Source organism: Hypoxylon trugodes (assembly GCF_022578975.1).
Source record: "Hypoxylon trugodes strain CBS 135444 unplaced genomic scaffold F4822scaffold_4, whole genome shotgun sequence".
Lineage (NCBI taxonomy): Eukaryota > Fungi > Ascomycota > Sordariomycetes > Xylariales > Hypoxylaceae > Hypoxylon > Hypoxylon trugodes.
The window spans coordinates 2,729,318-2,743,529 of record NW_026250019.1 but is presented as its reverse complement, the minus strand read 5'-3'; the positions used below and the strand labels follow the sequence as shown (position 1 = coordinate 2,743,529).

The 14,212-nt window shown below is 46.9% G+C and overlaps 6 protein-coding genes across 6 annotated transcripts; 3 read left to right on the top strand and 3 right to left on the bottom strand.

The window, feature by feature from the left end:
* On the bottom strand, positions 1-2,309 carry F4822DRAFT_428406 (heterokaryon incompatibility protein-domain-containing protein; the record flags this gene model as incomplete). The annotated part of the gene is made up of 2 exons (XM_051460910.1): positions 1-1,274; positions 1,394-2,309. 2 exons carry the CDS (start codon positions 2,307-2,309, stop codon positions 1-3), a joined length of 2,190 nt encoding a protein of 729 aa, XP_051315833.1.
* A 991-nt stretch (positions 2,310-3,300) lies between these two features.
* On the top strand, positions 3,301-4,241 carry F4822DRAFT_400740 (uncharacterized protein). The gene has a single exon (XM_051457878.1). The coding sequence runs from the start codon at positions 3,601-3,603 to the stop codon at positions 4,024-4,026; it is 426 nt and encodes a 141-aa protein (XP_051315832.1). The 5' UTR covers positions 3,301-3,600; the 3' UTR covers positions 4,027-4,241.
* A 374-nt stretch (positions 4,242-4,615) lies between these two features.
* On the top strand, positions 4,616-6,322 carry F4822DRAFT_222621 (carbohydrate esterase family 3 protein). Its single transcript, XM_051454020.1, has 2 exons — positions 4,616-4,984; positions 5,062-6,322. Exons 1-2 carry the CDS (start codon positions 4,849-4,851, stop codon positions 6,045-6,047), a joined length of 1,122 nt encoding a protein of 373 aa, XP_051315831.1. The 5' UTR covers positions 4,616-4,848; the 3' UTR covers positions 6,048-6,322.
* Positions 6,323-6,464: 142 nt separating this feature from the next.
* Positions 6,465-7,986, bottom strand: F4822DRAFT_222627 (uncharacterized protein). The gene is made up of 2 exons (XM_051454021.1): positions 7,669-7,986; positions 6,465-7,609 (listed from the first exon to the last, which is right to left on the bottom strand). Exons 1-2 carry the CDS (start codon positions 7,763-7,765, stop codon positions 6,882-6,884), a joined length of 825 nt encoding a protein of 274 aa, XP_051315830.1. The 5' UTR covers positions 7,766-7,986; the 3' UTR covers positions 6,465-6,881.
* Positions 7,987-9,304: 1,318 nt separating this feature from the next.
* Positions 9,305-10,358, top strand: F4822DRAFT_428402 (uncharacterized protein; the record flags this gene model as incomplete). Its single annotated transcript, XM_051460909.1, has 2 exons — positions 9,305-10,097; positions 10,159-10,358. The coding sequence occupies 2 exons, from the start codon at positions 9,305-9,307 to the stop codon at positions 10,356-10,358; spliced, it is 993 nt and encodes a 330-aa protein (XP_051315829.1).
* A 154-nt stretch (positions 10,359-10,512) lies between these two features.
* Positions 10,513-13,855, bottom strand: F4822DRAFT_222514 (heterokaryon incompatibility protein-domain-containing protein). The gene is made up of 2 exons (XM_051454019.1): positions 12,558-13,855; positions 10,513-12,506 (listed from the first exon to the last, which is right to left on the bottom strand). Exons 1-2 carry the CDS (start codon positions 13,294-13,296, stop codon positions 10,813-10,815), a joined length of 2,433 nt encoding a protein of 810 aa, XP_051315828.1. The 5' UTR covers positions 13,297-13,855; the 3' UTR covers positions 10,513-10,812.
* Between the last annotated feature and the right edge of the window lie 357 nt (positions 13,856-14,212).

Here is a 14,212-nt window from a genome sequence, read left to right as displayed (position 1 = left end):
TTAACCTATGACCAATGAAACGTCTTCCAATGATAACTTGTCCCATGCTTCCTCATCGACTTGACCGGACGCAAGACGATACGCCACCCCATCCGCCCATTCCAGCCACAACACTGCGATTTTATTTGTCGCTGTAGGAAGACCATACCCGTCTGTTTCCTTATTATATGTCTTCGAGTATTTCTTATATCGATAGATTGCGACCAGCTCGACTTCTTTTCCAGCGGGTCCTTCGCCATGATGTTCGCCATCTACGACGTCGTCTGGGAACTCCGCCGACTGCGTCTCATTATGACTATGAAGAGTCCCAACTTGCTTATTCTCAGCATCTAGGAGCCGCAGAATATTTCCTCCCTCAATCGGGTCCTCGTTTCTGCATGCCCATAAACGGCCCCGGCGTGTCTCGCAGAATAGGTACGCCGTCTGCTCTACTATGGTCGGTGGTGTTGACTCGGAAATGTCAGGGATTGGGACTGGGTAGTACCATGGCTTCGTTTCGTCGTCGGGGTCCTCCATTCTCTCGTGCTCGAAGACGAATTCACCACAGCCATCTGGGTATATAAAGTCATTTCCTTTAGGTGCTTCATGGCGCGTCCAGCCAGGTGGTAAGGGCTTGCTCAGGTCTTTATAGCTGTCACGGTCGGCATACCACGTTGAATTGATACGTCGTCTTTCCGATGGGGCTGCGGTAGGTGAATTAGCTGTGTACCACTCGGTGATAGGGAATGTCTCTTGGATGTAGTATTGGCGGGTGTTAATGCGCGCTGCTTCGCCGTAACCCGCCGTGAGGAGACCTTGCCATCCAACCCACGACCATGAAGGGAGTTGTGACGGATTCAATCGGCTATCTTCGGAACGTTCTGACGGTGCTCGTCGACGGAGATTTGTATGTCCCCAATAAGGACGCCAGCCTAGTGCGGTTTCAAAAAGCATTTCTGGGAGTCCATACAGGAAACCGCCGGTAAATGTTCGACTAGCCACGGAGAGAAGGCCGGATATAGCGGGAAGAGCATCTTCATCGTAGCGGAGTTGTCTTTCGTTATAGTTTGATATAGTATGGTTCAAAGAATCCATGTCCGGAAACCCCGCTAGAATAGTGCGCATCCGAGGATTGATGTACTTATCGACTTCTACCCCAGAGGTAGTCTCCTCGTGCCAGACGCTACAAGAACACTCCCAATGAAGTTCCTTTTGATTAAAGAATACTTTGCGACTAGAATGTGTGTATTCCTGAAATGTCCAACCTCGTTTATAATAAGGGGTACCGCCCGTCACTTTATAATTAAGAGTTAGTAATTATCCGAAGAAATAAAGATAAGATGCCGAAATGGTAGTGTTCAAGTTGGGTACTTATACGCCATGGAAAGGGAAAGGAATTCTAGAAGTTGCTTACATGAGAATATGCCGGTATTCCTTACTACCAATTGCTCTTCCCCTAATGGAACAACTCTCTGCTCCATTTTACGGGATTCAGAAACACCCTTCAAGCCTGGGAGCCCTTCCATTGAGTCGGTATCGGCAGCGATTATAGTAACTATGGCATTTCCGTAGATTGCAGCCATGTGCTCTAGTTGCTGAGCTGTAGTTTTACGATCGCGATGCGAGATACAGAGTGAGTCTACCCAAAGGTAACGCTCGCTCATAATAGACGTTATGTACATAGCGTGTCGAACTATCGGTAACACGTAAGGCGACATTTGCGGCGTATCCAATGCGTTGGGTTGTTGCAGGGTGGATAGAACTGTAGCATCGATTACGACGGGGGGATATTCGCCATATCTGTAACTGAGCGCAATAAATGGCCCGTCGCATTTATCGCCAGGCACTAGACATTTGCGCTCTACATCAATCAGCCAAGCAGGTCGAGTTCGCCAAATCTTCAGCGGATTCTCGCATTTTGCGCCATGTGCGGTTAGACACTCGTGCTTCCATCGCGGTAGAAGATCAATATCAACCCAGTCTGGATTCAAAATGCGGCCCGTGCCGGGGTGGTTTGGAACTGAAGGCCTGTTTACCAGTAGGAGATGCCAAAATAATCCCAAAGAAGAGAGAGAGGGGTATATCGTCGCGCTCCTAGTTTTTGAGCGTGGTACAATGCCCACGTCCTTCGAATCGGCCGCTGGATGCCTCCAGGTTCTTTCCCCCTCTTTTGGTTCGCAATAGTCTTTGAATTGCTGGACTAAAGTGGTGTGGATTGAACATGGTGAAGAGAGAGCCTCGTCAAACGAGCCTAGATTGATACCCTCGGCTAGCTCTGTAGTGGCTAAACCAAGCCATATAGAGCCGCAGACGCTACAGTCAGTCTCCATGATGTGCTAAACTGCCCTTGAAAGATAAGTCTTGTAGGTGTCTCATCCGATGAGAGCGGTTAGATGCCTGGGGAGCTTCATTTTTATAACCCCGCATGGTGGCTGAGCAGGTTGACGATCACCAACAAGGAAGCTAGGCAACAAATTGTCGAATCGTTCTAACAAATGCAATTAGTCATCGCCTGCCGCTGACTCGAGGAGAAAAGAACTTCTGATTGAAAGTTGAATCATCTGATTGGATTGAGAAACACTTTTATATGAACATAATCGATTCGAAAAAAAAAAAAGAAAAAAAAAAAGGAATATTACGGACTTCCTTGAATAGAATGACTGGCATTGCAAGTATAAGACACATGCCTCCGCATCAAGTAGAGCCCGGACCGCCCATTCAAGGCCCCCACGGGACGGTTTGTTCCTCGAAACCATCCTCATGAAATCGACCAAGGAACATCAATGGGCTGGTCCGTGTTGTTGTCCTCATCGCTTGAAGCATCATCAGATCACTGCATTGGCGATTTGATTAATAGTTTCATTACTACTAACCATAGCTAGGTAGGCTAGGTAGGTATGACAACACCTTCAAATGATGGCGAGCAATTGGCCCAGGTAACTCCTGTTCAACTTTCTAGACGTTGCCCATCTTGCTCACACACCTTCTAACAAGAATAATCCACCAGCTTTATAAGTAGGTACCTAGGTGCCTAAGCTATGCTGGAACTGGGATCCCAACCCTTGGAATTACCTGGCTATGAGGGATTGATAACACAACAATGGCATTACAAATAGCTTTTCACAGGTATAGATTATTTTGATCATCTGGAAGGTAATGTATCTGGAAGTACCTTTAGGGCTCAGCAATCTAAGCGGTACCGCAGTACATATGTTACGGGTACTTTAATGATAAGGGATTGTAACTGAGCTGTATCTTATAGCCTTGTTATATTAGGTAGGTGGGTACCTAAGTAGGTATTCAACTTGCCATGTCCTTTGTAGGCTCTAGCAATTTACTTTTCTATTCGCTATGTAATGCTTTGCAAAAAGCGATCTCCTTCAAAGCCGTGTTCTCGTTCATCGGAGTGAACAATGTGCATTGAAATGTAACAATCCAAAACAATGATCATTGTACAATACAACGGCGTACTTAAATCATGATGAAGACCGCATATTTAGCTGCTTTCTTCTGCCTACCATCATCTAACCTGCAGTCCGCGACTTCAGGCAATCAGACACCACTCGGCATCGCAGTAAGTACCTACCTACCTTCCTTGGCATACCCATTCAGCCAGCCACAATGTCTGTAGCCAAGCAGATCAGCGACCTTCACACTAAGGCCCCACGGATAACGGACTCGGCAGTCCAGCAGCACTCTCTCACTAGGTGCACTAAGGCGCTGAAGTTGTGTGACGAAGCAATGAAGCTCGCTGTGGATGCGGAGCTCGATGAAGCAGCCATCGAGATGTGCGCCGAAATGCAAGAAGAAGCTTACTCGTGGGTCGAGCGTTTTATGTATGACAACAGGTCAAGTAAAACTTTAGACAAGCGACGGGGTCGAGTATTTGATGTCGATAAGGGGGAACATGTCGTCGAGGCTATTAATGCAGTCCACGTGGGTCGGTTGTTGGACGTTGATGACGCGATAGAAAGACCAGAGGGAAGTCGTAAGGTTAGCTTCGCGGATGAAGTTCGCAATGAATCTACCCGTGGATATAGGTCGTAGTCTTAGGTTCTTAGTACTTACTTGGGTACCTAGGCAGTGGATGTCTCTGCAAGCCTGGTGCTTGTTAGTTGGCGGTTTCTACCTGTACACACCCTTCACAAGGTAGTAGGCGGATTTGACTATTCTGGAGTTTCGTGGGATCTGGGTAACTGGAGTACATAGCTTATTGCTGTTACTACATAGAGGTGCTCAATAGATTCATGCGATGACTGGACTGTATAACGTTTCGTATGCATGACTAAGATGATTTTCGAACGAGGCCAACGGGAGCGACCCTTGTCAGTGTCTTAGCTCCCCTTTTTTATTCCGGTTTGCCCCTTTGTATTACCCCATGACGAGTAGTTCCAACCAATAAATGGTAAAGATTTCGTGAATATAATTTAGAAGTATGTGTAGACTTTTTCTAATGCTAAGTTCTACATAATCAATACTACCCACTGGTATGTTTTTACCTGTCAACCGAGTATAGATTAATTGATCGTCGGTCCGGCCTTTGGCTAAGTTTTACGATTGATTGTGTGCCGGTAGCCGATGGATATGAACACAGTAAATAAGCCTCGCTTGGCGGAAGCCATTGACGTCTTCCTGCTTTCCTTCATGCTAAATGGTCGAATCACGATGCCAGAATTCAGCCTGAAGCCTGGGCGGATCTCAAGCTAACAGCCTTGGCAAATCTCTTCCCCATGTTCCTTATTATGATCCAGGGCCTATGGTAAGCATACGAGAATTTCAATAACATTGGGGGATTCGCACTTTGGAGATGAATTCGGTATCCCACTTGTTCTTCACGCGTTTGGGGGTACCTGAGCGTCGTGCGAACGGATGGCGTGGGAAAATATGGAGAAAGGCTCCCAGATACCAGCGACGGCCTCACGCTGGGCATTCATACGGACTAAGAAGGCGATAGCAGCATTTACCGTATTGGGATGTGGTCTAATTGCGGCGATTGTGGTAATTAGTGAGTTTACAGGGAATCCAGAATAACGTTCTCAGAAGAAAATGGTTGGTGTGCTAATGTTGGTTGTTTTTATGTAGCTCTCACAGCTACGGGCAAGCTTCATGGAAGTGGTTCCTCAATTGATTCTACGTCCGGCGAACATGTGGCTAGCATGATATCCTCTACGCCAACTGTTTCGGTAGCAACTGCTACACCGACAACAGGAATTGATGACCTTATTTCCACAGCCTCCACAATGCCTACGGCGGAATCTTCATCTACATCAAAACCCACGTCTGTGTCCACATCGACATCAACATCAACTTCGACGTCTTCGGAGTCAGCCACAGAATCCGCCACCCCATCCGTCGTAGCGGCCGCTTCGAAGCCGAGCGATGTTCCACTCAGGATTATGGCACTCGGTGCCTCTATCATCAAAGGTGAAACCTCTCCCGGTTACTTGGGCTTCCGCAAGCCAATGCGCGACGAGCTCGTCAAAACAGGGTATACTGTCAATATGGTCGGGTCAGTTCGTTTGGGCGATTTTACCGACAATGATGTTGAGGCGTACGGTGGCAAGAAGATTTTAGAGATGCACAATTACGCCAAGAAAGCCGTGCCTAAGTACCTACCAAACGTATTCGTTATCAATCTGGGGACCAACAATCTCCTGCAGAACAAGGACGTCGATAAAGTTGGGAAACAGATGGAGGATCTGATCAACTACCTATTGACGGCCTCGAGCAAATCGACGGTTATCCTTAGCACGATGTTAACAAACAAGGTGGCCAATATGGAGCCAAAGGTCTTAGACATGAATCGGCAGTATCGGGATATAATGAAAGGTTTTGAGGCAGCTAAGAAATCAGTTGTCTTGGCCGAGATGCATCCTAGTGAGGGTATCGCTGGGGTTCCGACGGCTGATGAGATTGGACCTGATGGTTCACATCCCACGGTCAGCGGTTATGAGAAGATGGGCCGTATCTTTGTTCAAGCTATCCAGCAGGCCGATAAGAAGGGGCTTCTCCATAAGGCCTCCGATAACGGCATTCCTGCAGATGGAGATAAAGAAAGAAGCGGGTGAAACGGATATCACAGAACTGATGATTATTTAACAGCATTAATGGGTTCGTCAACTGCGATAGTCGTTGGTAGTTGGCTATGCTGCCGCTGTAGTAGCGATGTTGAAATATGAATACAACTAAGTACGTAGGACTCGGTATAAGGTGGACTCTTCTTCGCCTAAATATTGCTATCACGATATGCATCTTGGGTGAAGATGACAAGGCTCCCATATTTATCTGTCTAGATACATCGGTGTTGGAGGCATGATCTAGAGAATGAAGGTGGTGTGGCCACAAATTTCAAGCTATTAATGGGTCCAAATTGGGAATAGAGTCTATTTGAAACTAGGAATAGTAACGTAGCAATAGCAACCTCTACGTAGGGTAGCAATAGACACCCCGACCAACCCGAATTACAACCTGCCCACGTAGGAATGGTTCCATGGAACACGAATACAAATAATGAGCCGCGAACCTCGCGATTGATGTACTTGAAGTGTCAATGGAGCATTTCTCTAAAACAAGTGGATGAAATTATTCAGTTCCACCAAAGTGACGCCTCAGTCCGCGTCATCCCTTACGTGAGCGTATCTTAAATGCTCGGGAAATTAGCAAACACCATTCTAAATTCTTCCTAACCTTCATCACAGCTACTCGATGTATTATATATACTAGATTGTATATGCAGCTTGATGCTTCTAAACAATTACAGAAAATAGGAAGTATCCTCGCTCTACTCGCACAGGTATATATATCCAATGCGCCAATTCCATTCCATCTTTTCAATGTCATGATCACGAATAATGCTCCTCCCTTCAAATCGGTCCCCCGAAACTCTAATTCCCGGTTCGCCGTTAGCGGTACGTCGGCATAGCCCCTGGTACTGCTCCGGGTACTGACCCTGGCAGCTCTTGAGGAGGAAACTGCGATGGTAATTCTTTCGGCGGTTCCGGCGTCTGAAGTTCCGATAACTGCCTCGGTGGCTCGCCGCTGTATTGCCATGGATAGCCACCGGGTTGGTTCGGATTGTGCATTTGGGCATTAGAATCGCCGCCATTGCTGGGGTTGACGGCTGCGTATTTTGCTTTCGATCTCCGCCTATAGAAGAAAAACGCGAGAGCGCCTAGGAGAGCAGCACCGCCAACCGCGCCGACTGTCGCGCCAGCAATTGTACCTGCGGATGTCGATTGTGCTTGTTCTAGAGCGGCTGTTGGGGTTGGAGTAGTACTTGAACTACTCGTTGTGGCGGCGGCCGAAGGAGGGAGGACGACTTGAGAGGTAATGGCGCTAGAAACGGTTGATGTATCGGACGCGGTCGCGGCAAGTTGCATTAAATCGCTGTAACCGATTTCGCATCGCACGAAGTCTTCGGAGGCAGAGTAGCCTGAGGAACACCTTGTCAATCGGGGACAACACGCTTTCGTCGTGTTCGGTGCGAGGTCGACACATTCTACGGCGTTTGGCGAGTCGCACTCGGAAGCCTGATCCGCGTAACAGTCGTCGTTGGTGCCATTTCCCACGCAACACCAACCTCGACCTAATTGTTGTATACAAGATGGATATGTCTGTCCTCGTCGGACGCCTTATTTGGCAGTTAGATGGTTGTCGCCCGCCACTTCTGGATGGATGAACAATACTTACAGCAGAGTGTACCACTAGGAGCACATAATGAATTGGCGCTATCATCGCCGAAAGCATCGGAGCACGCGTCTCTCCCGAAAAGAGACGCCACATTCATTGCGTCGATACTAAGTGTTTACCAGCCCAAATTCAAGGTATCACTGTAGCCGACCGGTTGGCTTGAGACTAAAAAAAGATATGTACAGTATAGACCGTACGACGATAATGGACAATAACAGTATCTAGTTTAGGCTAGAGGATATTATTACTATGTCCCTTGTTGCTGAGCTTTTTCTAATAGGGGAAAGGTTCGTGAATTCATAAGAGTATATAGGAAGTATAGTACGTATCAAAATGAGATTCCACTTGAAAATCTTCCGAGGTGTATTAACAGAGGTATCAATTCAGAACCAGAACGTAAGAATCGAGGAAGATGGGTTTGTTGAGCTGAAACGACATCACCTATCAATAATACTTTCACCAGCGGCGGCCCAGAGACTTCGCTGGGCTGGGTTTAGTTAGATATTCCTGAGCTATAGCTGTGCCGCACTCCTACAGGGTATGGAATCGGTAACGAAAAGTCGCCGCTCTACCAGTCGCATTACTCTAAGGCCTCTTCTTGGCGGGTTCTGGTATGGAAATGAAAAATGGACCCTTGCTTTTTTCCAAGCCAACAGTCACATCGTGGTAGCGACTTACAGGGGACTACCGCATCCTACAGAAGGGTTGGAGACATCACGATCGGGGCTTCTAGCCTGTATCATTCGACTATCTGCGACATTGCTTGTAATGTCTTAGAAATCATGATTCTGTAGTACCCCTCTTTGCAGATAAGGTGCTAAAGAAAAAGAAAAGCAAACAATTAAAATTGATTTTTAAGTCTTATACCACCGTCCATACTTTGTTTATTTGGGAATGTAGGTAGGTACTTTTGTATGATACCATTAGACTTATTTATACTATTGATAAAGTTAGGTTATACTTGACAACTCTGTCAGTAATTGGTAGGGGAAACGAGTCGGATGCGAGATAGAAGTCAATTAACTTAGTTGGTTTATTGAATGTGGGGACAGCAACCTAGTAGGATTCTTCTATGGAGCAAGTCATGGAAAGGGCAAAGTACTCCGCAGCTAAAATATTATGACAAGATACTTATTTGGCCCCCAATCCAGGATTAATTTACGGACTGCAACCGAAGCCCCTGACCCATTTATAAGAGGCTGAGAATAGGGTATCATACCATATTAGTTCAAGTGTATCGGTACTCCATAACCGCCCTATGAATTCTCCATATTACAAGGAAGAATCCTACAGTCGGTACAAACCCCATTCATAGGCTCTAAAGCACGATCATATCTACCAGTTATGTATTAGTTATTTCCATCCTGCCTAACGTCACTAAACGTGGATCCCTTGAATTAGGTACTTACCGACTTACCACACTATACTATGTTTGAAATTTGCACTTGGCTATAGCGTTATGCTGTTGCACGTTGCAAATTCAAGTCACCTTTTGTCTCCCCGTACAAAGGAACAGATTGTGTCCTATCCGACTTTACCTAGGAATCTCTAACATGTCAAGGCGAATTCGTAAATATCAACAGCGATACTTCAATCGAGTCCAGACCAAGGCTACCATTCTTCCCACAATACCACCATGTTAACAAGCCTTCGTCCGCGACACCGAGCCGCCCTTATCTTAGTCTCTATATTTCTCTTCTCCCTATGGCTTTTACGGCGGGGCGACAACGAAAATGCGCAACCAGCAGCCGTCAATCGACCCACCACTGGCGAAGCCGCTAAAGCGCACCCGCACAAACGGCGCGAGACCGAAATCGTAGTCGCCAGCACAACGAAAGAAGACGCGTCGTGGGTGTATCGGCACTTCCCGCAATGGAACCCGCAAGTATACGTGACGGACGACACATCGGCGCCGCTCACGGTACCCAAAAACAAGGGCCACGAAGCTATGGTGTACCTGACGTACATCATTGAAAATTACGACACGCTGCCCGACAACATCATCTTCATCCACGCGTCGCGCTTCCAGTGGCATAACGACGATCCCGACTACGATATCCTCCCGACACTGCGAAACTTCCGCCTGCCTTACCTGCGGGAAGCTGGTTACGTTAACCTCCGCTGCGTCTGGGTTATTGGTTGCCCCGCCGAGATCCGACCGTTCGATGATGAGGAGAATGAGGAGCAGCAAAAGGACGAAAAGAAGCCTGTGTCCGCGAAGGGTATATATCGACAGGCTTTCGAGGAACTACTCCCCGAGATTCCGGTGCCCAAGATAGTAGCCGTAAGTTGCTGCTCGCAATTTGCTGTTACGCGCACCACCATTCAAAGGCACCCGAAAGAGAAATACATATTCTTCCGTAAATGGCTATTGGAGACGCCACTGAAAGATTCGTTGAGTGGGCGCGTGTTGGAATTTTCGTGGCATAGTGAGTCTCCCCAACGCTATATTTTCCGTCTTTTCCTTGTTCTAACCGTTGTCCGTGGCAGTCATTTTCGGAAAAGACGCATACCACTGTCCATCAGCCAAAGAATGTTATTGTAACGTATTCGGGCTCTGCGATCTTCAATGTACCGACTCCGCCTGCGACGGCCGATATATCTTACCGCCGTACTCCTCACTCCCGGACGGATGGCCGAAGTTAGGTTGGAACCATGAAGATCGAGGATATGCTGGAAACTTAGATTGATGATGTGACGCTGTTATCACCCACCGAGAAATTGAATAGATCGAGCCAAAAGACAGTAGGCGGTATTATACCACAATATCAAGTAGGGATTCAGTGAATCCATTAGCTCGGCGAAACACATCTTCCAGAAAAGATGCTAGTAAAGGAAGGCACCTCTTCCCCGGAAAACTCACTATAACACTATATCCAGCGACTTGGCAGATCCCATTACTGTCGAAGGTGAAATTGTACGCCGGATTCTCGCAAACAGTTACTTAAAAAGTCCAAGAGCTGGCGGCGCTAGAAGGAAAGGGGCCACGTTTAGGTTTACACGGCGTAATTCTTAACGCATCCATACCGACTACACAGACCCTGTTAACCTTATGATAACGCCAGGTTTAAACGTTCTATACAAGTTTAGATACCTATATACCTTGCTGATATATATTATCTCATTCGAGATTACTCAAACTTATCAACAAAGAATTACTGTTTCCCATCTTGGATTACAATCTTTCCACCTTGACATTATTACTTTCCCAACGCCAATCCTCCTTGCCACGAATTGTTTACAAGGCAATCTCTCTACCATCATAACATGTAAAACCCACATCTCAGAATGCCTTTTTTCAAACCCGAGTCTCTTCCTTAGACTATAGTCGTCTAACCCACTCGTTATGACAACAATTTCATACCATTTTTGAATCCCATCCCTGCTGCAATGGGCAGCTATCCATCCGCGATCCATATTTCGAATATTTCCAACATAATTATCGTTTTTATCAATGAGGGGCGCATCAGTCACTTCCGTGGGATACCCTCCTGCAATAAGCTGACCAATTCTTAGCGAGGCAACTGTAGTGTTGAAGACAAGACATCCCGGAAACAATGCCGCAGAGCCCCGTATATCCGGACCCAATTCTTCATGCTTGCGGGCTATCCAGGGGTTTTGAGGACACTCTTTCCAGTCTTCATTAGTCCTCCATTCCGCTGGAATATGTTTTCCACTTAATGTAGGTAACTCGCCCCGCTCTGAGAGCTCTTGGATGGTAACGCCATGTTTAACCCATCTCTCTTCGACGTCAAGCTTGCGCAGACCACCGTTCGGGTCCTGGAAATAGAAGTAGACGATACTAACGATATCGAAAAACTCCCTATCAATAGATCTACGCGAATCCAACGAGCCATAACCAACAGCCTTTGACGAGCTTACCCAACTCCAGCTGGGAACGTCATATACTTCACCTTGATGGCTAAAAGGTCCGAAGCAGTCCCAAAAGAGACAAGATGCCATGGATTTCTCAGGTATGCAAAATAGCATAGGCGAGTTTAAAGCCCTCTCAAGAACATTACTCACGCCGTTAAAAGCATTGAGCGCATCTCCTCGATTGGATAACTGTCGCGATGTGTAATCAAAGACCCACCTACAATAGTCTAACAATGAAATATTTCCCCAGATCCTATACTCGAACGGCTCGCTTTCTATCACTCCCCTAGTAAATGAACCAAGGGCTCCGGAAGCTTCGTCGCCCGAACTTTCCTCGTGCGTAGCCCACGTGAGTAGCTCCATAGCTTCATCCTGGAAGCACTCGTAGATAACTTGATGATGCGTAATGAAGATACTTCGTCTCGACAACAGCCTCTCTTGAAACGTCCATCCCCTCCGATTCCACAAGGTCGGATTGATGAAGTCGCTCATGATTTCCCCACATCTTATCCCTTGACTTTCAACTTCGGGTTTGTAGGCCGGCCACCAAATCGATGGGTGTCTTGGCCTGCCAGCGTATCCTGGTAACCCGATATCGTCGCGTGTGTCGAGAGCTCCTATGATCGTAAAGCTCGCAGAACGATAAATTGCATCCATCGCATTAATTTGATCCAATTTTCCTACAATGTCATCTTGGACTATGCATAGTCGGTCAATCCATAAATAGCGCTCGCCAAGGTCGCGACATAAGGCAATAGCGTCGGCTACGATATTTGGGAGTTGTACAACTTCAAGACTATGAGGTTCCTCGAGGGAAGCAACATTATCTTTTTCCAATTGGAAATTGTTATCAGGTCCAACTTTCCACATGTAACTCAGAGCTACGTAACGAAACGAGCCTTCTAGCTGTACGATCTTGTTCTCGTGCGTATCAATGACTCGGAACCCCGCGGGGAGACTCACTAGCATCGTGTTAACAGTCTGCGATTAAAAGCTACGAACACTACACCTACTCTTTTCCGTTTCCTCGCCCGCACATAAACTCCCATGGCAATCCTCACATCTTTTTAACCAACTCTTCAATAAATTGACGTCGAAAAATGGCACATCCCATTCTTCAACCCCCACCAAAGCTTTCGCCTCGTCATTTGAGTACGTCATCTTAAATCGCGGGGTAGCGACAAGCCACGTTGGCGGCATCCGAAATTCATCAGTCGGGTCATTACCCGACGGAGTAGTGACGAAAAACTGCTCGCTCGTCTCATTTCCCGCTTCCGTCTTTGGCGGCGGTAAACCTTTCACTTCTAAGCGCAGAAACATTCTAACTACGATATGATCGGGATTTGAGCGATCGCCACGCCGTGGGAGAAGTTTTGCAGAGGGATCGAGTCCTGGGTCTAAGTAGAAGGGCCCGGATATTTCTAGAACTATTCTTGATGTCGGCCATGAGGAAGCATTTGGGAGATACGGAATCCAGGCACGGTAGGAGGCTAGGATAGAGACGCACATAGCGCACTGGTGTTCTTTCGCTAGTTGCTCGATGCTTGCGTATTGGCGCATCGTGGTGAATCGATCTGATTCGGGTCGACTTTTTGGTTCGTCCATGTTATGGATGCTGATATATCCCCAAATGCGACATCTTGGGCATATAATTAAACTATTGCTTCTCCCAGAGGTGTGGCGATCATCAGATGTCCCGCACTCTACGGTATCTAGAGGCCCAGTCGCGGGATTCTGGTCAAGCTCGTCCATGGTGTGCCTGTTGAAAGTCACCAAATTTGAAAAAGTGAACTGAGTATCCTAGCGATTAGGTAGGTAATATTTAGAAAGAAGGCACCTAGTTGGATCTTGTTATTTTTTAGCCCGAAACGTGGACTATTCTATTTGAAAGGATTCTTGTCACGACGGCCAGCTCTAAATAAACGCCACCAAGTTACACCACCACTTCCATGACTTTGGCGTTTCCCCCCTCAATCTGGGACAACGCTGCATGTTGCTTCGCTAGAGGCGTTTTTTTAAGATCTATTTTAATAGCTATAACCTTAACTTGTTCAGAAAGAAAGATGATAGTATTGCGCAGTACTGATACCGTGGGCACTACAGGGGGGCACACTTGACGGAGCGATAAAAGTCTTTCGCCCCCTTGAAGAACCCAGCCATCGTCGAAAAAAAGGCAATCGCAATCCTTGGTAGATGATGGAAGCGGTAGGCGACCGCGACTTTTACTTAAAATAGATTTGCCGTCTTCAGAGAAGGAAAAATCATAACCGTCGGAGCAAAGTCGATTTGATCGTCTGCTCGTCGTGGGATTCCAGAGAAAAGTCCGCCGCTGCCTGAAGTAAGAACGACATCATCGGTCGATACAACGGGAATATTCCCATTCTCAACCGGCAGGGGGCGCCCTATCACGTTTCTCGTCGCAGTGTTCCATATAGAGATACTTTTGCCTCCGCGCACGGCGAGGCAGTTGTCATCTGATGAAAAAATAATCCGGCAATATTTCCTGAGGCTACCTACTGATAACTTTTCTATCACATCTGGTGTGTTTGTTCGTAAAAGATGCAAGATGTCTCCTTCTGCACTTGGAAAGAATGCTACAAAGTTGCCTCTAGGTGACAAAATGAGTGAAGTATGCCTAGAGTCGTAATCGAGTTCCATCTTATATATG

Coding starts and splice junctions, on each gene's coding strand:
- F4822DRAFT_400740 (XM_051457878.1), top strand. CDS start 3,601: ATGTCTGTAGCCAAGCAGATCAGCGACCTTCACACTAAGGCCCCACGG.
- F4822DRAFT_222621 (XM_051454020.1), top strand. CDS start 4,849: ATGGCGTGGGAAAATATGGAGAAAGGCTCCCAGATACCAGCGACGGCC. Junction 4,985..5,061: donor TGCGGCGATTGTGGTAATTA/GTGAGTTTACAG, acceptor GTTTTTATGTAG/CTCTCACAGCTACGGGCAAG.
- F4822DRAFT_222627 (XM_051454021.1), bottom strand. CDS start 7,765: ATGAATGTGGCGTCTCTTTTCGGGAGAGACGCGTGCTCCGATGCTTTC. Junction 7,610..7,668: donor TCCTAGTGGTACACTCTGCT/GTAAGTATTGTT, acceptor CTGCCAAATAAG/GCGTCCGACGAGGACAGACA.
- F4822DRAFT_222514 (XM_051454019.1), bottom strand. CDS start 13,296: ATGGACGAGCTTGACCAGAATCCCGCGACTGGGCCTCTAGATACCGTA. Junction 12,507..12,557: donor GGGCGAGGAAACGGAAAAGA/GTAGGTGTAGTG, acceptor ACACGATGCTAG/TGAGTCTCCCCGCGGGGTTC.